This window comes from Arvicola amphibius, chromosome 5 (genome assembly GCF_903992535.2).
Source record: "Arvicola amphibius chromosome 5, mArvAmp1.2, whole genome shotgun sequence".
Lineage (NCBI taxonomy): Eukaryota > Metazoa > Chordata > Mammalia > Rodentia > Cricetidae > Arvicola > Arvicola amphibius.
The window spans coordinates 126,015,830-126,042,879 of NC_052051.1; the positions used below are offsets into that span (position 1 = coordinate 126,015,830).

Consider the following 27,050-nt stretch of genomic DNA (forward strand, 5'->3'; position numbering starts at 1 on the left):
TTGTGTGTGGGTAGGTGGATTATCATCTTCAGAAATGCATCCTACCTCCTTTGAGCCAGGGCCTCTCATTGGTCTGGCCTGCATCGTGAGGCTAGACTGGCTGGTTAGGAAGGCCCAGGACCTTCTTCACCTCCCTACACTGGAACTACACACATTTACCCCCATGCCTAGCTCTCCACATGGCTTCTGGGACTCTCACTCAGGTTCTCATGCGTTTGTGACAACACTTTGCCAGCTGAGCTGAATCCCTACACGTGCTTATTTAAGGGAGGGTGGTCAGAATTTGCTTTGGTAAGTTTGTGTTGCCTCGTACACATTCAGGTAGAGATGTAAAAAAACCAACTGAACTGTCTCCCTGCCCTCACAGGTTATAGTAACAAATTTTTATTTTGAATGGGCATTAATTAAATACAGCATTATGTTTAGATATATACAAGGATTACAATAATTTTATAAGTTACAGGAAAAGTTCATAGGTATGGGTGTGAATTACTGATTAGTTGTATAATTTTGACAAAAGCAAAAGTGGTTATCTGGATATGACAGCAGGTGCCTATGAATGTTGGATGTAAAATGATATGCTTATGTAAGTTTGTACAAGTCTAATATGTTTATATAAGTTTATTCTAAGGCATACTTAACTTTTGACAAAATATATAGAAAATAATTTCTGTTTTAGATATAATTCATAGAGTTCATTTGCGGGGCTCCTTCCAAGTGACCCGGGCAGCGTGGGATCATATGAAGAAACAGAAATATGGAAGGTAGAGTTATCTGAAGTCACCAGAGAGGACTGGAGATGTTTGCACCAAGTCCTCTTAAACAGTTGTCTGGTCCTGGGGCAAGTATTCTCACCCAAGTGCAGGCTCTAAAGTGCTGGTCAGTGCACACTCACTAGGTCTGTGTTTTTCTTCTACCATGAGCCTTTATCACTTTTGTTGTGTGACACTACTTTTGGGGATACGAATTGTGAATCAATCTCTGTTCATCCCAGATAGAGAGCCAACCACAGACCAGAAGTCCAGAAATCATCAGAGTTCAGGTTGGCAAAACAAAACAAACTAAAGAGTGTGGGTGACAGGCCACTAAGAGGAGCGTAAATGACAGCCAGCCGTGCCACCACAGTAACACCTTAGCATGGTGGCAGCTCACAAAAGCTGCATAGCGGGAGCTCAGTGAACAGCCTGCAGGACGTTCAACAGGTTGGGAAGTGACATCCAGGTGTCTCAATGGATTTGAGCCTCTTCCAGACAGCTCAGCTTGGTCGAGAGGGTCTTTTAGCAACTATCTTCACTACTTCTATATCCTTGGGGAGGGAAAGGTTAGTGAATCCTGTTGGTTTCAGGGACTTCCTGAAGTCATTGAGTAGTTTACTTAATGAGCTTCCCAGCATCATGGCAGCATGGAATGTTTTTCCCTCCTCTCAGAACATCCTGTTGTTTCACCTCTGTAATCATCATGTGACTTAATGTGCTTCCTTCCAAGATGGAAGATGTTTAGTTTTGTAGGAAACTTTATACAACAACTTCAGAAAGCAGTACAGACACTGAAGATTTGCTCTTAACCACAATGTTATTTGCTGTGCCCAGTAACCAGTTAGACAGAGATGAGTTGCCATTTCTTCTGTGCTAGCACACCATGGGTTAGATTTTGTGACCTGCTTGGCAACAGGACTCCCGTGTATTCCTGTTTAACTCCATGTAGGTCCATTTGTACTGTCCACTCTGGCGTCAGGCTCAGCCCTGGAATTTAGGCTTTAGACACTTGTAGGAGCACTTGGTATTAATGCTAATTTTTTCTGAGACTTCTGTTTTATCATGATCTTGACAGTTCTGAAAGTAAATAGTATGATTTATTTTATATGTTCTAAGTAGAGGTGGGTTAGGTTATAAGATGGCATTTAGAATTATTCAGAAACTGAGCGGACAAGTGATGAGAATTACAAGTGTATTATTTCTTGCTAAAATTTTAATTTAATGTTGCTAATTTATATTTGTAAATATTTTTGTTTTTCATAGATAATATATAAACATTATTATATTTAAATTCACTTGGCTCTGACCAGAGATTCTTTCTATGCACTTAAATCCTATAGTTGAGTTTTGAAGCATCACATTTATATCAACAGTACTGTAACTATAGGAATCACAGCTGCGAGAAGTGAAGGATGGTTTGTAGAGTTGCCTTTGAGAGACTCCACAGCATCAGGGATGAGGTAGGGTTTCAGTGTTAGCAAACCACGGGAGAGATGATGCTGAGGGGTTGCTTTCTTTTAGGATCATCATGACTTCCTCAGCTTCTGGCATATATGGCAATTTCGGCCAGGCAAATTACAGTTCTGCAAAGCTGGGCATTATGGGCCTCTGCAACACTCTGGCAATTGAAGGCAGGAAGAGCAACATTCACTGTAACACCATTGCCCCCAACGCGGGGTCCCGGATGACACAGACTGTGATGCCGGAAGGTGAGTGTGCTCAGGGTCTTCACTCGTGTCACACGTGTGTGCAGTGAGCTTGGCAGAAGGACCTGATTTTCTGAATACTTAAAGAAAAGCTGTTTCCAATTTAGAAAGCATTTTGTGAAATCTATGACCACTGTTGAAAATTTAGAGTACAGTGGAAAATATGAAAAGTGATCATTAGTTTCCTTGTAGAAACGAACCTTCCTCCTTTGTCTTTGCATTGTTAGGTGGACATACATATATATTTCTGTAGACAGTGTAACAACACTCTTACTGTTTTATAGAACTAGAATGTAATTATTTATAATAATAGCTTACTTACATATAATATATAAAATATAATATGAAATGCATAGCACAAATATGAAATGTAGCATGCTTTATTTTTAGAGTAGTTTTGCTTTATAGGAAAACTGTGCAGTGTGTTCAGAGTTCTCATGTATGTCTCCTTTCATGGTTTCCTGATATTGCCTGTGGTATTTTGTTATAACTGAAGAGCCGATACTGATTTATTGTTGTTAATCAAGGTTTATAATTGCATTGGGATCCACTTTGTCATATGCAGCTGCAATACATACCTTCCTGTGTCCACCTTTACAGGATCGTGCAGATCTCACCGGCGCCTCTTATTCCTTTCCTTTTCCTTCTGGATGCCTCTGGGGGAGGGGTGTTGAAACTCATGTATTGTTTGAACATACTCTGTGGTATGGGAATACTATTGTTTGTAATTCCTTTCAGATCAGGGAATCTTGGTTACTTCTGGTTTTTGTTAATTGTGAATAAAGCTACTGTCCTAGGTGGTCATCATCATCTTCTATTTTTCCCCCTCCTCCTCCTTTTTTTTTTTTTTTTTGAGATTCATTTATTAAGTATACAGTGTTCTGTCTGCATGTGTGCCTGCAGGTCAGAAGATGGCATCAAATCTCATTACTGATGATTGTGAGTCATCATGTGGTTGCTGGGAATTGAGCTCAGGACATCTGGAAGAGCAGTCAGTGCTCTTAACCTCTGAGCCATCTCTCCTGCCCTGCTAGGTAGTTTTTGTGTTAACTTGACACAGGCTAGAATCATTTGGGAAGACGGAAACTCAGTTGTGAAAATGCCCCTACCAGACTGTAGGGCAATTTTTGATTAATGATTAATTTATTAATTCTTGATTAATGATGTTGGTGGGCACATCCCTTAGTGGGTGTTGTCACTCCTTGAACAGGTTGTCTTGGAGGGCATAAGAAAGCAGGTTGAACAAGCCATGGGGAACAAGCCAGTAAGAAGGACTCCTTTGTGGCCTCTGTATCTGACTGCCTCAGGGTTCCCGCCCTGAATTCCTTTGAGGATGAAATAAAACCCTTTCTCCCCAAATTGCTTTTGGTCATGTTGTTTTGTTCCAGTAATAGAAACCCTAAGAAGATAGTTACATATAAAAATTCACATGTAAGTTTGTATGGATATAAATTTTCAGTTTTTGAGAAAATAGAAATGTGATCATTGGATAATTTGTATCTGTGTAAGAAATGGTGCTCACAGTGACCTTTTCATTTGCATCCCCTCCGCTGCTGACTCAGAGCCCTTGTGCTATATCTTGCCAGCATTTGGCAAATCAAAATTGAATTTTAGTCTTTTTAATAGTTAGCCAGACATATGGCATTGCTATTTTAATTTGAGACCCCGTGATGACATGATGCTGGGCATTTTCCTATGTTTTGCATTTATTTACTTTAGTGAAGTATCTATTGGTTGATTATTATTGTGTGTGCCCATGGTGTCTGCACGTGGGCAGTGCGCAGATGTTATGTGATGCATGTGGAGGTCAGAGGTTAACTGAGGCATCGGTTCATTGGTTTCTTTCTTTTTTGTTTTTTGTTAAAGACAGGGTTTTTCTATGTAGCCCTGACTGTTCTGGAATTTACTTTGTAGACCAGGCTGCTCAAATTCACAGAGATCCATCTGCTTTTGCCTCTTGAGTTCTGGGATTAAAGGTGTGTGCCACCACTGCCCAACTAGACAATGTCTTTTTTTTTTATTCTTAAAACATCTGAATATCTTCAAGTTAATTTGCTTCATAACTCCTCAGTGTTTAATACTCCTTCCAATATCAAATTTTGCACTATTTTCTGTATGGTCAAATCATTATACATTCAAATGCTATGCAAATAATAGATACTATTTAAATCTTTTTTATTATCTCATCTTCAAATACTTGGGACCACATAGGGACATGAATGTTTGTAAATCAAAGTAATATTTAGAGGCTTTAATTTTCTTATCCCACCTTGACATGGATCTGTCTTGGTGAACTAAGGTCACCACATAGGATCTTGTTTTGTAGCCTAAACTGGCTTCACACTTAAAGTCTTTCTTCAGCTTCGTGAATGTTTATGCCTCCATTTTTAGCTTGAGTTGGTTCCTTTCTTGAGTTTTAAGTATTTGTGTATTTTGGAAACATACTTTGCCAAATGTGTGTTTTGCAAGTATGTTTTCCACCATGTGTGTCTTTCTTTTGCTTTTGAAGGGTGATTTCATTGGCATTTAGGTTGAAGACTTTTTTTTCAATACTAAATATTTCAATAAATGGTCCTGTGGGCTATATATTAGTCAGAGTTCTGCAGAAGAACAGAACTGATAGAATGTGTGTGTGTGTGTGTGTGTGTGTGTATGTGTGTATGTATATGGTGTGAATATGTATATATATGTATATATACACACATAATGGATTTATTAGAATGGCTTACACTCATTGGTCCAGCTTGTCCAATAATGACTGTCAGCCAACGGACAGACCACGATTCCCGTGGTTCCTTGGTCCAGGAGGCTGCATGTCTCAGGTGGTCTTCAGTCTGTATCATAGTCCTGAAGAGTGGGCTCTAATGCAGTGAAGGATTGCCTCAGCATCAGGGTAGGTGAACTTGACCAGTGAAAGGGAGGGCAAGAAGGCAAGAAGCGAAAGCTTTCTTCTTCCATGTCCTTTTGTGGGCTGCCACAAAAGAGGGTGTGGCCCAGATTTAGGGTAGATCTTCCTACCTCAGATGATCCAGATTTAGGGTGGGTTTCCCCACCTCAAATAACCCAAACTAGAAAACCCGCACGCAGGGCAGGCTTGCATGGAACTTGCATGCAAGTTCAGTCTGGCCTGGAACTCTTGATTCTCCTGTCTCAACCTCCTAAGTGCTGGTTTACAGGTGTGCATCCCCACACCTGGCTTCATTCCTATTTCTCTGTCTTTTGGTGTCAGGAGTTGTAGTGATATATCCTCAAGTGCATTGATTCTTCATTTCTGTTACGGTGATTTCAGTTTACAAAGCATCTTCTTTCTCTGTAAATTTTTTCTTTACTTATATTAATCATATAAAACAATTGGTTACATTACATTTCATACTTTATATAAAGTACTTTGATCTTATTTACTCTCCTATTCTCCTTTGTTAACCTATGCCCTTAAGGGATCTTAGGGTCCCCTTCTTGTCTCATGCATTTTTTCTTCAGTCCAGATTATTCATATGAAAGATAACATGTGGTACTTGCCTTTCTTTGGCTTATTTTCTTTTGATTCTACTATTTTCAATTGTCTCTTTTGGTTTCCATCTGTCTTTGTATATTGTTTCTTTTTTTTTTTTATTAGAGCCCTTAGCCTATTAGTCAGTTGTTTTATCCTCCCAGTTTGATAATTCCCAAGTCTCTGGCACCTGCTCTTCAGCCTGGACTCTTGTTGCCTTTTAGCATGACTCAAGCTTTTGTTTAATTCTGAATGTAATGCTTTAGGTAACATGAACTGAGGCAAATTGGTCTTTGTATGAGATTTTTGTGTTTATATCATTAGGAGTTAGGCTGTGCTTATTTATTGCTTGGGATGTAGGTATCAAATCCAGCATTTTTCATTATTTTTTTGTTTCTAACATTAGTTTACTGTTATTTACAGATCATTTCTTCACTTTTGCTGTATGGCTTTTTTTTTTTTAACTCTTTGAGGTACCTGCCACCCAGCTCCCAAATAAATCACAAGGAGTCTTATTTTTTTCTTATAAATGCCTAGACTTAGTTTGGCTTGTTTCTTGCCAGCTTTCTTCTTCTTTTTTTAATTTTTTTTTTTTTTTTTTTTTTTTTTGGTTTTTCGAGACAGGGTTTCTCTGCAGTTTTTTTTTAGAGCCTGTCCTGGAACTAGCTCTTGTAGACCAGGCTGGCCTCGAACTCACAGAGATCCGCCTGCCTCTGCCTCCCGAGTGCTGGGATTAAAGGCGTGCGCCACCACCGCCCGGCTTTTAAAATTGTTTTTATTGAGCTATACATTTATCTCCGCCCTCTCCCATACTCCCTTTTCCCGTTCTACCCTCTCCCAGGACACACCCATTCCCAACCTACTGAGGAGATCTTGTCTTTGTCTCCTTCCTATGTAGATCCATGTAGATCTTAGGGTCCTCTTTGTCGTCTAGGTTGTCTGGGGTTGTAGACTGTAGGTTGGTTTTTTATTTCTTTGTTTATGTCTAGAAGCCACGTCTGAGTGAGTACATATTATATTTGTCTTTCTGGGTCTGGGCTACCTCACTCAATTTTCTGAAGAACCACCATATTGATTTTCAAAGTGGCTATACAAATTTGCACTCCCTTTGCTCCATATCCTCTCCAGCATGAGCTGTCACTTGTAATTTTGATCTTTGCCATTCTGACAGGTGTAAGGAGGACTCTCAGAGTTCTTTTGATTTGCATTTCCCCGATCGCTAAGGATGCTGAACATTTCTTTAAATATTTTTTAGCCATTTGGGATTCTTCTGTTGAGAATTCTCTATTTAGATCTATACCCCATTTTTAAAATTGGATTATTTGATTTGTTGATGTCTAGTTTCTCGAATTCTTTACATTTTTTAGAGATCAGGTCTCTGACAGGATGGGGATAGTGAAGATCTTTTTCCATTCTGTAGGCTGCTGTTTTGTTCTATTGACAGTGTCCTTTCCCTGACAGAAGCTTCTCAGTTTCATGAGGTTTCATTTATTAATTGTCCATCTTAGTACCTGCACTATTGGTGTTCTGTTCAAGAATTGTCTCCTATTCCAAAGTCTTCAAGGATATTTCCCACTTTCTCTTCTACGGGGTTCAGTGTATCTGGACTTATGTTGAGGTCTTTGATACTTCACTAAAGATGTTTATCAGCTGTAGGAGTGAGTCCCTGGTAGAATTTTTGGGGTTCCTTATATATACTCTCATATCATGTGCAAATACCGAGTGGTTGACTTCTTCCTTTCTAGTTTCTAACCCCTTGATCTCCTTTGAGAGTGACTGGTACCTAAGATTGTCCATTTTTGTTTTATTTTTTTCAACAGTTCTTGCCTAGGCAGATCATTGAAAGGCACACATGCCTGTGATTGGAGAAACTTGAGAGGATGTTAGGTTTTTCTCAGTTGGGATGAAAAAAATCTCTAAAAGCTTTTAAACTTAGATGAATTATCTACATATAATTTTATCACATTTGTTTTAAAAGTCTGATTATTTATGTAAAATATTTTCAGAAAGTAAGATGATGTATGAAACCTGTTTGTGCTCTTGCTTATTGATGTTTTGTATTTATTTCAGATATTGTTGAAGCCCTGAAGCCAGATTATGTGGCCCCTCTGGTCCTTTGGCTTTGCCATGAGAGTTGTGAGGAAAATGGCGGCTTATTTGAGGTACTGTGAAGCTTTATGTTTCTTCTAAAGCCTTGTTTATGTAACTAAATTTTAAAAAGACTGTATATTAGTATTTCCCAAATGCTTACATCTAGAAAAAAAAATCTGTGGTAGCTGTAACACTTGGTTTGTCACATATTGTGTATACGTTGTTAAGGAACAAGTGTCAAGCTGGGAAGGGTGGTATGTACTATTACTCTGTTATCCAGCACTCTGGAGGCCGAGGCAGGAGGACATGAGTTTGTGTTCTACTGGAACTACATAGCAAGACCTTGTTTTACACAGGCAAGTGTGGATCCATGCCCCCCCCCCCCCCATTTTTTTAGAAAGTGACATTATCATTACAAACTCTTTTTTCAAAGCTGTCCATTTTTAATGTTTTTCCTAATTGCAATGTGGCTGATTTGATGTGTTTAGTAAAATATAGAAAATCTCATTGATTTAAGAAGATGAATGATAAAGCAGATGTTTAGAGTCAGCTAGGCCAGAATTTGAACATTTGTCCTAGCACTGGCTGGCTCGCAGGGTTGTGGTATAAATTAACCCTGCAGAGTTTAGTCTTCTTGGAGTCTTTGTGAAAACTGCACATCATTTCAAACCCTTTGCATGAGAGCCTAATGTTTCCTTCCTCCAATTTAGTTATAAATGATGTTTGGTGTAACACAGCAGTAAATACAGCTTGTTTATTTTGAGTCCGGCAGTAAGCTCTTCTAGTTTTCCCTATTCTGAAGCTCTCCGTGGCTGTTGTCAAAATAAAAATTATGCACAGTTCCACCATTTGTTAGAACCATTTGTGCTGCTGCAGATTGGATTTAAAGCTTTGTAGAAGGCAAGGGCTCGGTCAGCATCTCAGCTCTCTTATGTTTATATTTTTATTTTTAGACAGGGTCTCACCTAGGCTGACCTTTAACTTAGTACATACACCAGGTCGGCCTTGAACTTGAGTCTTCCTGTCCCGGCTTCTCAGGTAGGCGGGATTACAGTGGGCACCACCAGACCCAGCTAATTTATATATTTTTATATTCATTAGTGTTTGATCTCCTTATTTTAGCCAAGGCATTGTATATTAGACCTCCCTTTACCCCATTTTTGATACCCTAACAATAATGAACCCATAGTATATAGACTATAGAATTAAAAATGGTTCTTAGGAGCAAAAGAACTTTCCTCAGTTTGAACTAATATATTATTAGCTAATCTCATTTGAATTAAAAGCTGATGAATGAATTAAGGAGAAAGGTCTCTATATATTTGAGTGCAGTTATATACATCCACCTTTCTAATTATACCAACTAAGTGTAAATTACAGAAATTACATGTAGAAGGAACTTTGAACTCTTAATTTTACAGAATAGAAAAATTTAATGATATTGAGCCACTTAAAATTTGAAATTTGGTCCGACCTTTTTCTACCTAGCTAGGAATCAAAATATTACTTATTTCCTTATAATTACATTATTATTAACTACACAATATATCATCTTTGCGGAAATCTTAAATACATAAGAATGTGAATAGGAGAGAATAAAAACCATGCATTCTTACTGCCCTGAGAACTGCTATGAATTTTTTAATATCTCCTTCCAGTCTTCTATTAGATGTACATTTTACATAGACTGTTCTTTCAGATGGATATTTTATATAAATCTTCATTTCTGTAATCATATGGCTGAGATCCTGCATGCATATAAAAATTTATATTGTTACTTTCTTTTACTATGTGTGGACTTTTTTAATGAGTACCAGCTGGTGCAGATATTTTGGCCCCTGTAGTTTGTTACTTCACTCACAATATGGCTAAAGGTGATGTTGTTACCAAATTGCTCAAGAAACACCTCAGTCAGGTTAGTTGGTCCAAAGTTAGAAAAGCTTACCCTTGAACACCTTCCAAATATCTAAAGGGCAACAGAGGAAAGGCTTAGTGAGATTCTAGTGATGTAGAAGTCCGGAAATGAAGTATACTTGGCAAGCGCAGCAAGTCAGGCCAACAGAGAAAGAGCAAAGAGCCAGCTGTTGTGAGAAGGGCTCGTAGTGTTTGCTGAAGCAGACTATGGAAACTGTTTTGCCCAGAATGACTTGAACCTTGAGCAGGAAATATGTCCTGTCTTAGCAGAGGAAAATAACTATCTTTTGTTATGTTGGCTTTGATTTTGATGTCAGCTAAGGTGATTCCATGTGGTTCCAAATTTAGAATGAATGTTTAGGAGGAAATATCTAGCCATTTTGTTTACCTTAAAGCTCTGGGTCCGTCAGAAGAGTGCTTTGTGCTGGCATGCTTTTAAGTAACCAGTGACAGAAAGTTTGAGGATTGTTCATTGAGAGGATGATGTTTGAAAGTTTTAAGTTGCCTTCTTGAAAATTTGTCTATTTCTCCAATTCTCCATACATTGCCTTTGCCTGTGGTCAAAACCGAAGCTGATCAATCCACTATTCCTTCTTTTTGTTAGGTTGGAGCAGGCTGGATTGGAAAATGTAAGTCTCTGTTGTGTTTTTTGCTTGTTATAATTTCTTTTTTCATTTTATAACCTGCTTATACTCAGACTAGAATACTGTTCCAGCTAAAGGTACTAAAACATGGGAATTATTCTGCCGGCCTCTTGTGCTTTTAAGGACCTGTCTGCTGTCCCAATAGGTAGCACTGGGTTTACCTTACTCTCTTCAGATACTGTAGTTTCCTTTTGTTGACATTATCCCACATGCTTCCTGCTGTTTCATCAGAACAGTGAGTTGGGCTGTCTGAAAAGTGGGAGGAGCCTGTTCTAGATGGACAAGCAGATCTTCCAATTCTCTCATATAATTCTCTTCTTTTTAGAATGGAAGATGTAAGGAGCAAGTAAGAACACAGGGGACAGCTTTCAGGGACAGAAGCTGCAGCTGATCTGTGGGAATTGTTTCCCCCCCAGGAAATTCATTTGGCTTCACCCTTGATAGTTTCTTTCTTAAACTTTCTAAGTTTCAAATATAGTAGTTGCTTTATAGTGTTGAAAATGTGAACACTTGCTGGGCATGATGGCGCACTCCTTTCTCCAGCACTGGGGAGGCAGAGGCAGGGGGATCTGGTCTACAGAGTAAGTTTCAGCATAGCCAGGGCTACATGGAGAAACACTGTCTTGAAAAACAAAGCAAAACAAAACCAAAAAGTGGAAAATTCAGAATCTCAGCTTGCCTTTAGCTGTCTGCTGATATCATAATTAATCATAGAATTATTTAGAAGATTGGTATCAGTGAAGGATACTGTTTCACATATTGTAGAGTATATATAAATATCTACATATAGGTATGTATGTATATATGCATTAATAAGTTATGTCAAGTTATTAATTATAAGCTAACCTTATAATTATAAGTTAATCATAAAGTAACTTATAATTATTATAAGCATTTGGTTATCTTAACAGCATTTAAATATCATTTAAAACAGCAAGGTAAGGGTTGCAATAACAGCTACATATGGACCCTTTTACAGGAGGGAAAAACTCTAGAAATTGGTGTTTTTTTCCTTCCTTTAAGATGTTGTAAATTGACTGGTCACCAGTGTCCACCATCATGTTCAAATGTTATAGTAGTTACTGCTATGGAATGTTTAAAACAGAAAACAGTGTTCAATTTCTCAAGAGGACTCAAGAACAGTGCTACTTCTTGTGACCCTACAAGGTTCTGGTGGGGCTGTGGGAATGGAGGGTGAGCCAAGGATGGTTGGAGGGGAGTTGTTGGTGGCTGTGGCATCCAGGATCTGTAGCTGGAACCTGCTTGCTGTCACTCTGGTTCTCAATGTGCAGCAGCAGCAGGCCTTGTCTTGACAAGGATTGTGGAGTGTCTTGTGCTAAGTGATCTGCTATCGCTGTGACCGCGTGGAAACGCGTCTCCAGGTTCAGCTGGAGATAATACTATTAGCAGTTCCTGACAGAGTTATAGAAATTTCTCTTCAGTTTCAGATATTTTTTTATTTAAATTTATTTTTGTGCTATTTAACTTAGCATGCAAAGCGGTAGGTCTTACTACAGCTTCATCATCCTTTTATGTTCTTCTGCTTCGTGCCTATCCGTGTCCCTCTGTCCTTCAGCTGTGAATCTTTCTCTAAAAACCCGACATTTCTGCTAACGGGCTTTTAAAGAGAAGTATCTTCCAAGGGTTTTGGTAGAGCTCGTCAGAAGCCAGATGACTTTCTTTTAGGATTTTCCTTTTTCTTGAAGATGGCTCTCAAGCGTCTTATGTTATGTCCTTCAAGCTATGTGCACAGTGTCTTAGTTTTGTTTCCATAACTAGTGCGCTGGGAGCGGACCCTTGGAGTCACTGTTAGGCAGAGGAATCAGCCCATGACTCCCGAGGCAGTGAGGGACAACTGGGAGAAGATCTGTGACTTCAGCAATGCCAGCAAGCCGCGGACCATTCAAGGTACAGTCCCAAGTTATTTGGCCTTCTTGGTCAGGAAGGAGAGGCGATGAGCTGTCTTTTCTGTATGCAGTTCATCTCTTTTGTCTGTGCCAAAGCAGATACTTAGGTCTTGGAACATATGTGGTTTCTGCTCCACTAGGTGCTAGGAGTCTTCGTGGGCAGTTTGTTCAGTGCTTCCTAGTCCTGTGTGTTTGGCTGGTGTGTTTCTGGTAGATGGATGGCTGTGGGGCGTGTACTTATTTGTGCTTCTTGTACTTTCTTCCCAGGTGGTAGTTGGCTTTGGAGTCTTCCATTTTCTTGCCATATGCTCTTTTTAATTTTTACATATATTTTTACGTGTGTGTGCACGTGTTTATGCGCGTGTTTGTGTGTGTGTGTGTGCGCGTGTGCATGCGTGTGCGCGTGTGCATGCGTGTGTGTGTGTGTGTGTGTGTGTGTGTGCGTGCGCGCGTGTGCGCGCATGTGTGTGTGCATCAGTGCAGGTGCCTTTGGAGCTGAGAAGAGGGCGTCCGATGTCATGGAGCTGGAACTCTAGGTTGTGAACTCCCCATGTGGGCGCTGGGAACTGAACTCGGGTCCTCCGTAAGAGCAGTGTGCACTATTATCCTCAGAGCCATCTCTCCAGCCTTTGGCCACATGTTCGTAATCTGATGCAGTTGTTGCCCTAGAAGTTCTGGTTCTTTTGCTTAGGCCTAGCTCTCTCCTTTAGTTATAGATGTGGCTTTGGTTCAGCTCGTTGTCTTTGCTATTCTCTCTTTTCTCCCATGTCCTCCTCCTTTTGTCACTTATATGTCATTTTAGGACTTCTTTAGAAAAATTCGGACCCCAAATGCTCAGCAGGATAGTCCCAAATATTCTGGGCTGTGTCATTCTTCTGTTAGCTGAACTACCACGCGAGCATCTCATGTAAATGTTCTTCCTGCTTTACTTACGAACTGCATGTGAAGTTCCTTTGAGGCAGAGACCATTTTACATGTATTTATTTTTTGTGGAGCTGAGGGTAGAACCCAGGCTCTTGGACATGCTTGGCAGGCACTGTACCACCGAGTACAATCCAGCTTATGTGGAATCCTTTTAAAAACATATCTTAAATTAATTCTTTGAAAAGTTCATATATGTGTACAATGTGCTTTGATTATATACATCCCACACCATCCTCTAACTGCTCCCGTATCCACCTTCTGTGCTCTCACTTCATATCCTCTTTTTTGTTGTTTTAGTAACCCGTTTAGTTCAGTGTCATGGGTGTGGGGCCATCCACTGGAATGGGAGCATCCGTGGAAGTGTACTGTGGGTGTTCTCTTGCATATTGCAGTTTTCTTTATTCAGATTTCACAGCAAAACTCTATCTTTTCTTATCTTTTTTATTGTAGAATCAACGAGTGGCATACTTGAAGTTTTACATAAAATAGATTCAGAAGGAGTCTCACAAAACCATACAAGTCATGTGGTATCTGCTGCCACATCAGGATTTGTAAGTAGGGGGAATGCCTGAAGCCCACCTACTGACTCATCCTCCCCCAATTCCTCCTTTTAGCCTTTCTTTAGGAGATAGTCACTCTGTCAGTTGTGTGTCCTCAGAAACCGTTTATTATTGTTTGGAATAAGGCTAAGTTTAACACATAAGGAATTCATGATGACCGCATGAGCATGTGGCTTGAAGTCAGTTCTGAAGCTGTCCGGATAACTCTTCGTCTTTTCCACCTTTCCTCTGAGATTTTTCTGGGCTTGACCATGCTTTTTGCTTTGATGGAGGTCTGTCTTGAGAGGAGAGGAGGGGATTTGGATATTGTTTCCCAAAGCTCTTCTTGGTGTATGAGCTGGGATAGGAGAGTGGAAGGTATCAGCTCAGCTTCTGTCCTGGGCATTTCTGTGTGATAACTATAGGAGCTGGAAGCTTTTCTCTGTTTTCAGGGGTATAGTATTGCATGTAATTTTTGATAGTTTTTCTTTGGGGTTGTGATTAATCAAATTAGTTGCCCAGTTGATGTGTTAGCCAGCTTGTTGTAGGAGACTGCTCTTTCATGTTCCAGCTGCCAAGACCCAAATAATCACACAGAAACTATATTAATTACAACACTGCTTGACCAATAGCTTAGGCATATTTCTAGCTAGCTCTAGTATCTTAAATTGGCCTATTTATATTATTATTTTATATTTTGCCACAAGGCTGTGGTTTGTTACCTCTTGCTTCTTGGGCAGCTACATGACGTCTTTCTGACTCCACCTACTCTCTCTCTATATCTGTTCTAATTTCCTGCCTGACTTTACTTTGCTAAGCCATTGCCAAAGCAACTTTATTCATTAGCCAATAAAAACAACACACACACACACACACACACACACACACACACACAAAGACATCCTACATCACTAGCCGACATCCTCCTTGCTATTTGAAAAGCAACCCAGGGAGACAGTGGATGGAAGAGAGGGAAAGCCATTCCCTCTACTGCTGATAAAAGTTCATGTGTGGTGCTCCTGTCAGTCAGCCACGACTTGGGATCTAGTGTTCAATAATTCCAAACTTTTTAACAAAATTAAATAAGTGGCTTATTGTAAACTATGCCCTAAACGTAGATAGAATGAACACATACAGGCTGAACATTAAAATATAACTTTCTTTTTTGCAGTTTTCCTTCAGTTTGACAAGTGTCTTTTTTCTTGGACATTAGTAACCCTCTTTAAGTCATAATTTTTATAACGTTTTGGGAAAGAATCTTTGTTTTGATGGTTCTTTTCCATTTTTTCATTTGGTCCACTAGGCAAGATCTTTTAAGGGACAGCATTGATGAACTGTATTACAGAATATTGACATGGTTGTTAGCCAGGTGCTTCACTGTAGGGGACAGGGGTATGAGGAGCGTTCTAGCTCTCCCTGGGATATTTGTCAGTTGACTGTTCAGTGGATGGAATGTCAGGTCAGGATATATATATTAATATATACACATAAAGTTTTATTTTTATTATATGTAAAACTAATATAAGAAAGCTAATTTTTATTATATATATGTATATGTATTTCTCTTTTTTAGCCTATAGGTCCTTCACATAGATATTATGACTTCCATATTAGTGTTTTTAATGGTGTTCCTGAGTGTGTAAATAAGTGGGTCTCTGTGTCTGTTTCTTGGGCTTTTCCTTCTGTTTGTTTTGTCCTAGTTCATATGTTAGTTTTTGTTTTATTTTATTATATTATATTTTACTTTGTTATTATTTTATAGAAGCCAGTTTTCTAACAAGAGACAAAAGGGGTGGATCAGATGAGGGGAGGTGGGAGGAACTGGGAGGAGTAGAAGGAGAGGAAACTAGTCAGGGTATATTATGTGAGAAAAAAAGATCTATTTTCATTAGAAGGAAAAAAAAAGAAGTGTAGTAGATGAGAAAGAAATCATCTATTACAGATTGATCTGGTAGTTTTTGACCCAGGAAGCTGTGGTTATAAGTTAGAAATCTGATTTTGAGCCTGAGAGTATTGCTACCTTATAGTTATGATTTGAAGTTGGGGCCATGGATGCTAATGTGGAGGGCAATAGTTTTCCTGTTTTTCTCTTAGGCTGCTGCTATTGGCCACAAGCTTCCTTCCTTCTCCTCTTCGTATTCGGAACTGGAGAGTATTATGTATGCCCTTGGCGTAGGAGCTTCTGTCAAGAATCCGGAGGATTTGAAGTTTGTGTATGAAGGAAGTGCTGACTTCACCTGTTTGCCCACCTTTGGTGTTATTATTGCTCAGAAGTCCATGATGAATGGAGGGCTAGCAGAGATTCCTGGGCTGTCAATAGAGTTTTCAAAGGTATGTCTACTAAGAAACTTTTATTTGTACTGTTTCTTTAAATGTTGTTGATAAATATCTCATACTATATTATTAAACATTACATCCGCAATTTGTACATAATATGAATACATACATACATACATACACACACAAACACACACACATACACACACACACACACACACACACACATATATTATATAAACTGACTTTGGTGGTTGGCTTAGGATTAATGATTTAGTTTATCTCTTGATTTTTCTTTTCATGAATAAGAGGGTAGAGTTAATTTAAAATTCTAAGAAGAAAATAATTACATATAGACCTGCAATCCTAGAATAATGTTACTCCTCTCTCTGCCATTTACTTATTACTGTAATTGTAAGTAGCTGCTCTAGGCTTTGGCTTCTTCATCCATAGAGTGGATAGGCAAATTTCACCTCATGATAGTGATGAAGGAGAACACCCATTAGTTACCTGGGGGAAGGATCTCTAGCATAAACAGGCCCCAGGGCAGCATGTTCTTGACTGGTTTTGGAACAGCAAGGCATCAGTCTTAATGGTAGAGTGCAGAGAGGGTCTATTTGAGGCTGTCATGAGAAGAAAACCTTGTGGCAACTATAAGGATTTTAGTTTATACTAATTTTTGCCCCATAAGATTTTCTTTTTAATTTTTTTCTTAGTTCTTTGTGAGCTTAATACGGCGTGCTTTGGTCATATTCATTCCTCCAACCCCAACCCTTCCCAGATTCACCTCCCAGTCTTTATCTACCCAACTTTGTGTCTTTTTAAAAGCCTAACAAGACGGATTTGTGCTGGCCGCATATTGTTGGCTGTGTGGTCTTCAACTGAAGCCTGGTCAATCTACCAGGGCCATGCTCTTGGAGAAATCTGTCTCCCCTATTCCCAGCCCCTAACAGTTGCCAATAGCTCCATGGCTAGGGGTGGGCATGAATGTCTAGCTTCCCTTCAGCTGGTGTTCTCGATGAGCATGGGAAGTAGCTTGTGGTCCTTTAAACTGAGGAGCAATGTGCACCACTTTCTGACTTAATCTTCCTGTGTGGAGAAGGGTATGAGAGGCAAGTGGAGAAGCTGAGAAACTATTAAAGAATTGATTTCAGTAATCTAAGCAAAAGCTGTAAATAAAAGGACAAAAAAAATGTAAGGCAGAAGGTGTTACAAACAACAGAAATTTTGTAGATATAATTATGTCCAGATGTATGTATAATTATTAGTATATGGCTAATATATATAGTATTTGCATATCATAGTATATATCATAATATATAGTCATATAGTTGTATACCTTCTCCTGCATGGTATATATCCCTGTTCTGACCTTTAACCTGAAGTCTTCCTGTCTCAGCCATCTGAGTGCTAGAATTATAGGCATGTTCTGTCATTCATAGCTTTGCACACACACCTTTTCTGTAGTGTGTACATGTGCATCTTGGTACCATGTATATGGGCACACAGAGGCCATAGCCATTTTTCAGGTGCTGTCTACCTTGTTTTTGAGACAGGATTGTTGTAAGCGGGCTGCTTGTTCGTCCTGGTTACCAGCCTCGAAATACCCACACAGAAACTGTATTAATTAAATCACTGCTTAGCCCATTAGCTCTAGCTTCTTTTCAGCTAGCTCTTATATATTAATTTAACCCATTTCTAGTACTCTGTGTATTGCTATGTGGCTGTGACTTACTGGTTAAAGTTCCCAGCATCTGTCTCCAGCGGGGCTACATGGCTTCTCCTCTGACTCTGCCTTCCTTCTCCCAGCATTCAGTTTAGTTTTCCCACCTAGCTCTGTTCTACCCTATCAGACCAAGCCAGTTTCTTTATTAACCAATGGTATTCACAGCATACAGAGGGGAATCCCACATCACAGGGTCTCATTGTTCTAGAGTTTGCTGATTTAGCTAGGATGGTTGGCGGCATGCACTGGGATCTGCCTGTGTTCACCCTCAGCATTGTGATTACAATCATTCACTACCACGTCTGGATCCTCTACATGGGCTCTGGGCACACTCCAGCCCTCGTGCTTCTATGGCCAGCACTTTGCTGACTGAGCCATCTCTCCAGTCTTCACATACTTGTTTTAAGGGAGGATGGTCAGCAGTTTGTTTTGGATCAGCTTGACCTGTCTGGTACTTATTTAAGTGACGATAAAGAAGGCATAGTTGATTGTGTCTAGAATGGTAAGGGATCCTCCACATTCAGGCAATGTTTAAAAGTGTGGGATTAGCTAAAGTCACCTAAGCTGCGAATTTAGGTAGAGAAGACACCTGGGTTTAGGGCCTCTGAAGTATTTAGAGGTTGAAGAGACGTGGAAAAACTAGCAAAAAAATTTGGGTAGGATGGCCCATGACATTAGCAATGTGCCATTAAAGAAGACAGAAGTATTTCAAGAAGGAAGAAATAATTTAAAATTAACTTGACCTAGGGTTTGTGTTAGTTCCTTATGTAGGTGTGAGCTGAGTCTAGCAATAGTTAATGAATCAGAGCTATGAACAGGTTTCTGTGCAGTTGACCTGATGAGCCCATTGCTGATGACTTTCCTGTTGGAGTAATGGTAGCTTCTTTTCTTAGAATGTTTGATAACATTAGATAAAAGCCTGGAAACCTGTGCTGGTCATTTTGCTTTCTTAATCGCTCTGCCATGTTATATGCTGAATCAGGTAAGATGTTTACCTTCTATGAGAGCTATCTGGAGATCTGTTTCTTAGCTTTCCTAGCTTTGGATTTCAAGGCAGTGTGACACAGTGAGGAAGGCACTCACTCCAGCTCCACTCTCTTCCTTCTGTGTTTGGGGAAGCCTAGATAGCTGTCCTGCTCTGGTAGATACAGGCACTTGGATGTGGGAAGCCTGGAGAGCTGTCCTGCTGTTGGTGGTGCAGGCACTTGGGTGTGGAGACTCCACTCAGGTTTCCTTGCATGTGACGCTCTGCTGTGCTGAGCTCAGGTTGCTTTTTCCTTGCAATGTGCTTGGTTTCTACTCCGAGACACACAGAGGGAATGTTGCTGATTTTGTCTTTGGATATGCTTGTAAGGTTTATCTTTCTGTTTTAGTTGAGTCATTTCTGCTCAGTTTGTGTGACTTGAAGCTACCAGCCCTGGCTTACTGGTTCATTTTTACTGAGTGGATACTTACTTGCCCAATATGTCCTAGGCATTATTATAAGTCCTTGGAACAGAGCCTGATTTGAGTGGCTCCATTGGTAAATCAGTAGAATCAGTAAGGATCCCTGGATTCGAAGAACACAGGTTTATCTTTTCTCCTCCAAAAGATCTCTTTGTCTTTATGCTGGCATGTTAATTATTTCTGCATTGCATGATTAAGAAGTGAACACGTTACTGAACAGATGAGACAGGAGGAATGCTGACGTGCTGTGTAGATTGTAAAATGTCATCGTGCTTAGCAGTACTCATGGGTAGACACTGCTACCAGAAAGTCCGCTAATAAGATTGCATTTGTCGTAACATAGGTTCTTCATGGGGAGCAATACTTGGAGTTGTATAAACCGCTTCCTCGATCAGGTGAGTTTATGTTAACTAATTCCCTAATACTATGCTTTAATTTTCCAATTAACCTCCCAAGCCAATCTGTTGTGTTAAACTAGCATAGCCCAACCCAACAAGATATCCGAAGCGTCCATGTAACCTTAGAGTAGATGACGTTAACCAGTACCTATACTGATCCCTAATTGTCTTCCACTAACAGTAAAATTATTGATTTAGTACCAGTTTGTCTATAGTGACATATGTACCATTATGAGTGTGTATCAGTTATGGTTCCCGTGGTTGTTTATCTTAATATTAATTTGCATAAAGCAAACAATGCTCAAAGATGCAGCTTTTGTAATTTTTCCCTATTCCCTTGGAAGAGAAGAAAACCAAACCTACCTAATAACTTTTTTTTTCTCAGGAATCCTTTGGATGTTCACCAAAGCTTATCTGTCTATTGTCCGTCCGTGTGTTCATTCCATCTGTCCGTTTGTTCCTCTCATCCATCTGTCTGTCTGCCCCCTCTGTCCGTCTATCCATCCTTTTTTGAGATAGGCCTGTCATGTCCCATGGTGACCTTCAACTTTTTCCATAGCAGAGGATAGCCTTGAACTTCTGACCCTCCTCCTTATACTTTCTGATTACTGGGATTAAGACTTGAACCACGACACAAGGTATATGTGGTGTTCAGGATGGAACCAAGGGTCTTTGCATGGTAGGCAGCACCCTGCTGACTGTACGATATACCCAGCTTCATTTTTCATTTAAAATACATATTTAATTGCAACAAAATTATTTTACCCCTCAGGTCTCTAGTACCTCCAGCTACCTTCCTGTGAACTTCTCTCATGCTTTCTGACTTTCAAGTTGATAGCCTTTTTCTTTGACTATTGTTACATATGTATGTGTATATATATATATACACTGCTGAGATAGTTTTTGTTGTTTGTGTGTATATGATTTAAGGGATTACCCTCTTATTGGACATCCAGTAAAAGGACTCACCCTTGAGAAAGTATAATTCTCCTCCTTAACAGTCAATAATTGTTTATAGTTCTTTGTCAAAGAGTGGTACTCTCTGGACTTTACTTCCCTCCATGTTAACATGTCCATTGATATGTTAGCTATGTAACATGTGCCATTGCTCTGCTCTTATTTGTTCAGTCATATCTAGGAGAGATAGTTTCATAGGAGAGTTCCTGAACTTCTGCCTCTTTCAGTCTTTGTGCCCTGTCCTTCATGATGTTCCTTGAGCCAGAGATGGAGGAGTTGTCATGTAGATGTTTCCATTGGGGCGGGGTCTCCCATGATCTCTTGATCATGTGATGCAGATGTAATTATTGGGGCTTAGATCCCCATCATCTATTTGTCTGTGCATTGTGTGCAGTCGTGGTTTTCTGTGCTCACCTTCATTTGCTACAAAGAGAGGCTTCTTTGATGAAGGGTGGGAGCTACACTTGCCTGGGGGCTTAAGAATAATATTTAGAATGTAATAAGGAGTTATGCTGGTCTAGAAAAATTGGGGTAGTAGATTCTTTTCTAATACCCATGACTTCACTAGCCCCAGGAAGCTGGGTAGATTTCCAGTACTAGATATGATTTCCCTATGTTGAGTGATCCGTAGTCCAATCAGACAGCTGCTGGTTACCGCCCTTCAACTGTAAGCACCCTGAGTGCACCTTTGTGCATGTCCTGCCATGCTGGCAATTGCCATGGTTTATAGGTGTTACATCTGCGTAGAACTTTTTAATTGCGTCCTTCCCTTAGCAATTTGCATTTTCTAGAACCATAGAAACTAGGATGCAGGAAAAGGTGTGCAGGTTAGGGACAGGTCAAATCATTTGAATCATAGGCCCTAAGTGTGTGGGGGTATTTTTCAGCAATAGGGCACCACTTTCAACCCCTGCGAAGCAACCAAGGGCTACCTCAATAATATATATTGTTTTGGGAGCTACTTGAACTACTCTGACCAACCATTCAGAAAGGGTTTCTTGTGTCCAGTACTAGGATTCTTGAATTTTTCTTATTTTATGTTTTTTTCTTCCTTTTTCTTTTTTTAAAATAGTTTTTGAGACAGGGTTTCTCTATTTAGCTTTGAAGTCTGCCCTGGAACTCTCCCTGTAGACTAGGTTGGCCTTGAACTCACAGAGATCCACCTGCCTTTGCCTCCCAAGTGCTGGGATAGTTTATGGTTCTTGTGTAGAGCATTGTTAGCATTTTTTGCATGTGTTTATATGTGTAAGTACATACATGTATATGTAGTGTATATAACCTTAGGTAAATAGGAAATAGTCAGGTGCCTTGAGGCTTTTATCGAACAACCTTGGTGCTATTTGTCCCTCTTCTGCCCCTCCTCCTTCTGTATTGACCTCTCTCCATTTTCTGAAGTTGGAACCCCTTCCTCATTATTCCATTTCCCACTTTATATCACCTGTATTCTGCTAATCTCCTCCCGTCCCCTACTCCCCATCACTCCTTTATACGTCACAGCTTTTGTGGTGATCACTCCGTGTTGTATACTTATACCTGAGGATTTGGAGCTAAGAACCACAGATGAGAGAGAACACGTACTCCTTCACAATAATTTTATGTATTTTTGATGTTAGAATATTTGTATATATATTTTTGTGTATATATATATATATATATGTAATAAGGTGGTTAAAAACAAAGGAGAACTTGGTGTCTTTTCATATCATATAATGTAGAAGTTAGCAAGTAGCCCCTTTAAACCTTGATATTTTACAAAAACTTTGAGCGTTGTATCTGCTTTTAAAGTGTACATGCTTTGGTCCATGATATTGCAGAGTACATTTCTAGTCTGTTCATTTAGTCTGAGACAGTACATCAGAAATATTAATGTTTCACAATTTTACATCAGAAATTTAGTAATTCATTAAGTTTAGTGATTTAATGTTCTGTATTTTATGTTTTGTATAAACAATTGCACTTTTTTTTAGTGTGAAGTTAAGGGAAAATATTTAAAACCATAATTTTTTAGCTTTGCTGAAGTAAGTGGAAACCGTGGTAAATTCCTTGATGTTTAATGTAATTATTTATCTTTAATTTTAGGAGAATTAAAATGTGAAGCAGTTGTTGCTGACATCCTGGATAAAGGATCTGGCATAGTGATTGTTATGGACGGTAACGCATCTGTACTTGTTATAATATCATTAGAGTGATAGGCTTTGCAGGTAGCACAGTTTACCACAGAGACCAATTTTATAATGTGTAAGAGATCAAAGTAAGCATTTTAAACTTTCATAGGGTTTTTAAGAAAATAAGGGAGGAGGCAGAGTAGACTGGGGCTAAAGCTACAGCAGGTGGGACATGTCACTGGGGTGAAACAACGTAACTAAGCACAGAAGTGAGAAGTGTGTCCCTGTTCAAATCACAGGGAGAGTTATGCCTACTGCAGTAGGGTTGGTGCAGCTGGGCTGGGTTCCTGATGCTCTTTTCTGTGTTGCCTATTTGGAACTCGATTAGTGCAGATTGCAGTTAGGTTTCTAGACTGCATTTAAAGCTGTTGAACTCATGGTGTAAACACTGTAACTGCATTTTATCTGAGTTGTGAAGTTTGCTCCTAAGAACAGCAGAACTGAGAGCTCTGTCTGATGTGTTGTTTCTGAGGGAAATACTGGGGACCATGCCAGTGCTCCTTGATTTACCATGGGGTTGCACCCCAGTAAACACATTGGAAGTTGAAATATCTTAGGTAAAAATGCATGAAAAGCCATGAATAATGATCTCAGCACTCAGTTGGCTGAGGCAGGAGGAACCTTCTTTGTACCGGGCACCCTTTTCCCTAGGGAAAGAGTGGTAAACGGAACCAGCAGGATGGCATCCCCATTCCTGGTTCCTGTCTCTTTAAGACCTATGTTCTTCCTCAGTGCTCTGACAATATTTCAGGGTTTGAGTGTGGTAGCTTGAATTTTCTCGAGGAATTGTTTGAAATGTTAGTGGCAGATAAAACTTGAGATGTAGGTGGTAGTTGGGGCATTTAAGCGGTAAGCTCACGGTTCACAGAGAAAGGCTGGGTAGCTCTGTCTACCACCAGAGACTGGAGTAGCACACGGCAGTAGAACTCGGCACACCCCATGCTCACTGTAGATGCTGACCTTTGCATTGGCCACATTTTATTCCTTTAGCTATTAACGGAAGTGTTAAGCCTATCTTCATTAACTAGACATACTTTGCGTAATAATTCTTTTTTTCCTTTTTCTTCTTTTTTAGTCCATTCCTATTCTGGGAAGGAGCTCATATGTTATAATCAGTTCTCTATCTTTGTTGTTGGCTCTGGGGGCTTTGGTGGAAAACGGACATCAGAAAAACTCAAAGTAAGACACTTTTTTGAGGTATAATATTTGTACATTTTTTATGGGGCATATTACAGCAACTCAGTATATGTGTTCAAAACATAAGTCAGAAAACAGCATTGACATGTCCTGGAACTTATTCTCCATATATGCTGCCTGACCTTCTGCCATCCTGCTGCCCTGGTCCACACTGGCTGGTTCAGGCCGCTGCACTCCTTCCCACTACCCCTTTCCTATCTAGTGACCACTGTTGTCTTTCCACTTTTAATCATGTGTTTGTGTGTGGATATATACAGGTGTCTGGGGAAAGCAGAGGCATCAGAGGGCTGGTGGGTGCTGGGAACAAACTTGAGTCTCCCGCAAGAGTGGTATAAATGCCATCTGCTGAGCTCTCTCTCCAGCCCCACACCCTTTTTGATTTTTTTTTTTCAGATGAAGCAGAGCAGGTTGGCTTTAAACTTGTAGTAGTCCTCCTGCCTCAGCTTCCCGGGGTGCCAGGGTTGTAGGAGTGAGCCACTGTGCTCAGCTTCCTTCACTCTCCTCTAAGGCTTACTTAATAGGCTCTGAATGAGTCTTTCTATAGCAGCTTTCCTCTCCCCCTCCCTTCTCCTTTTTTTCCCCCCCACCACTAAAACATAAGTTAAAAATCTCTTTTGAAAAGCAGCAACCTCTTACTGTAGAAGTAGCCCCTTTCCTCATGGCCTTTTAGGATTGTGTTTTTGGGATTTGTGGAACAAATTTGATGATATTTAAGCTTAATACTTCATAGTAAAAAATCATCAGCACTATAATTAGGAAAGTTGACTTTCTTGTAAAATATTATGTAATTGTGGCACAGTTGATATTTCCTCTCTCCCTCCCTTTCTTTTTTTTTTTTTTTTGCTTTGTATTTCAAGACAGGGTTTCTCTGTGTAGCCTTGGCTGTTCTGGAAATTGCTCTGTAGACAAGGCTGGCCTCGAACTCACAGAGATCTGCCGGCTTCTGCTTCCTGAATGTTGGCATTAAAGGCGTGCGCCACCACCCTGGTGATATTTTATTTCTACATAAATAAGTAAAAAATTGGTGTGGTTGTTTGAATACAATACAGTGTGGCTCCAATTACAGGGGAATCTGATGTCTCTGACCCCCATGCACACTTGCGTTCCTGTGTACCCCCCATGTAATTAATAATAAAAATCAGATTTTAAAAAGTTGATAAAATGTATTATTTTGTTAACGTGGCAAACTAAAATATGTAAATTGTTTAATTCTTTAAGTTGTCATCTTCTTTTTACCTAGGAAAAACTGTCTTTTGTCCCCTGTGACCTGACAATAGGTCTGATAATATTTCTTATATTGAAAAGAGTCATTTTAGGGAAACTGTAATTTATAAAAATCTAGGAGCCATGAAATTTTTAATGATATTTTTCTTTTTTACATAAAATAATAAACCTTTTATCCAGTTTGCAGAGTTTATTATGTTGACACTTGGTTGTTTATGGGATGTTAGTTTTGTTAGAGAATCACATAATTTAAGTTGACACATGTCTTTTGATTTCAGGCAGCTGTGGCTGTACCGAGACGACCTCCTGATGCGGTACTGAGAGACACCACCTCATTGAACCAGGTGAGAAGTGCTGATCTCCTGGCTGATGATACTGCTCTGTTGAGAGTGTGGACATACTATACTTCTGTGTGCCTTTAGTGGAGTTAACTTGGGCATCTTATTCCAAGCAAGGGAACATGAAACACCAGACTTTGCTAAGTTCTTGGAGAAGGGCACTCCTTTGAGTGATAGGCAGAAAGGTTTGCCAGTAATGATTGACTTGGCAGAAAGGTGATTGGTATATGGATGTTCCCTCCTCAGAGATGTGGGCTTTCAGGCTGGCAGGGAAGAGGTGGGGAAGCCTAGTAGCACAGAGAGGCAAAGGCAGGGTGTGGGTTAGGGTATGTGAAGGCCAAAGTCACATTTACATTGGTGGTTAATGGAGGATAATGTATATGGGCAGATCTTTGCAAGAAATGGAAAAATTGTGCCATTAGAGCCTAAACTGTGTTGGGTTTTGTATAGTAACATTTTAGTCAGCAAGCAAGCACAACTGTACCGTGTTAGCCCTACAAATGCCACTTCTCAGATATGCTGTTTAAATGTCCATAGGAGAGTTTCTTCACTGGTAGCTGGCTTGACCATACAAGTAAAACAAGTGTTTCATGAAGAATCAAGATTTTCTTTCAGTGATGTAAAAAGGCCAAACAGGGAACAGCTCTTAACCCCAGGCATTGTAATTGTGGAGGATGAGAAACAAGCTGTAGTTTGATCAGATACAGTCTAGCACTAATTACACTGTTAGGATTTCAGTTGTTACTGAGTAGGTTGTACTTTCGATTAAAAGATAATTCCTTATTAAAATCCCTACTGTGCTAAATTAAAAGCAGATATGACCTCAAAACCAGGTCTTTTTGGTGTCCCTTTTAGACAATTTCTTTACAGGGCTGAATATTGAAAATAATCACAAATGCTTCATGGGACTGTCTGGGTCCCTTACATTGACCAGGAAATGCTAATTTTCAGTAAGTAGCACTGAGAGGGATTCTGGTAAAATCTTTGGACTTTAAAGATGAAGAAAATAACCTTGAGGGACTGAAAGACAGTGGTGAAGTATCTTGCAGAGGAAGCTAGATAGGCATCAGATTCCTCCAGAGCAGGGGAGAAATGGAGAAATAAAAGTTTGTATCAACCACCTATCCTTGTAAAAGAACATTCCGCGTGAAGGAGGAACTTCATCTAACTAGCTATGACTGAAGAAATAGCCAGTGCAAACCAACAACTAGGCTAGAGACTGGAAGGGCAGAAGGGACACACAGTGTTAGATGCTCCAGGAGAGAAAGTACACATGATGCACCCCACCCCCGTGGGAGTGCTGAAAGGGATGCAGGGAAGCCCTGCTGTTAAGGACACGTGGGAGGTGAAAG

At 39.8% G+C, this 27,050-nt stretch overlaps 1 protein-coding gene across 2 annotated transcripts in view; it reads left to right on the top strand.

Moving 5' to 3' along the window:
- Positions 1-27,050, top strand: part of Hsd17b4 (hydroxysteroid 17-beta dehydrogenase 4) — a 70,260-nt gene that overhangs the window by 23,927 nt on the left and 19,283 nt on the right. For both annotated transcript variants that reach the window (XM_038332213.2, XM_038332212.1), the window contains exons 7-17: positions 680-764; positions 2,277-2,464; positions 8,022-8,113; positions 10,561-10,585; positions 12,380-12,508; positions 13,882-13,982; positions 16,065-16,301; positions 19,763-19,814; positions 22,854-22,925; positions 24,015-24,118; positions 25,639-25,704. In XM_038332213.2, coding sequence (XP_038188141.1) covers positions 742-764; positions 2,277-2,464; positions 8,022-8,113; positions 10,561-10,585; positions 12,380-12,508; positions 13,882-13,982; positions 16,065-16,301; positions 19,763-19,814; positions 22,854-22,925; positions 24,015-24,118; positions 25,639-25,704 — 1,089 coding nt within the window. In that variant the 5' untranslated portion in view covers positions 680-741. The remainder of the gene's footprint in view (positions 1-679; positions 765-2,276; positions 2,465-8,021; positions 8,114-10,560; positions 10,586-12,379; positions 12,509-13,881; positions 13,983-16,064; positions 16,302-19,762; positions 19,815-22,853; positions 22,926-24,014; positions 24,119-25,638; positions 25,705-27,050) is intronic.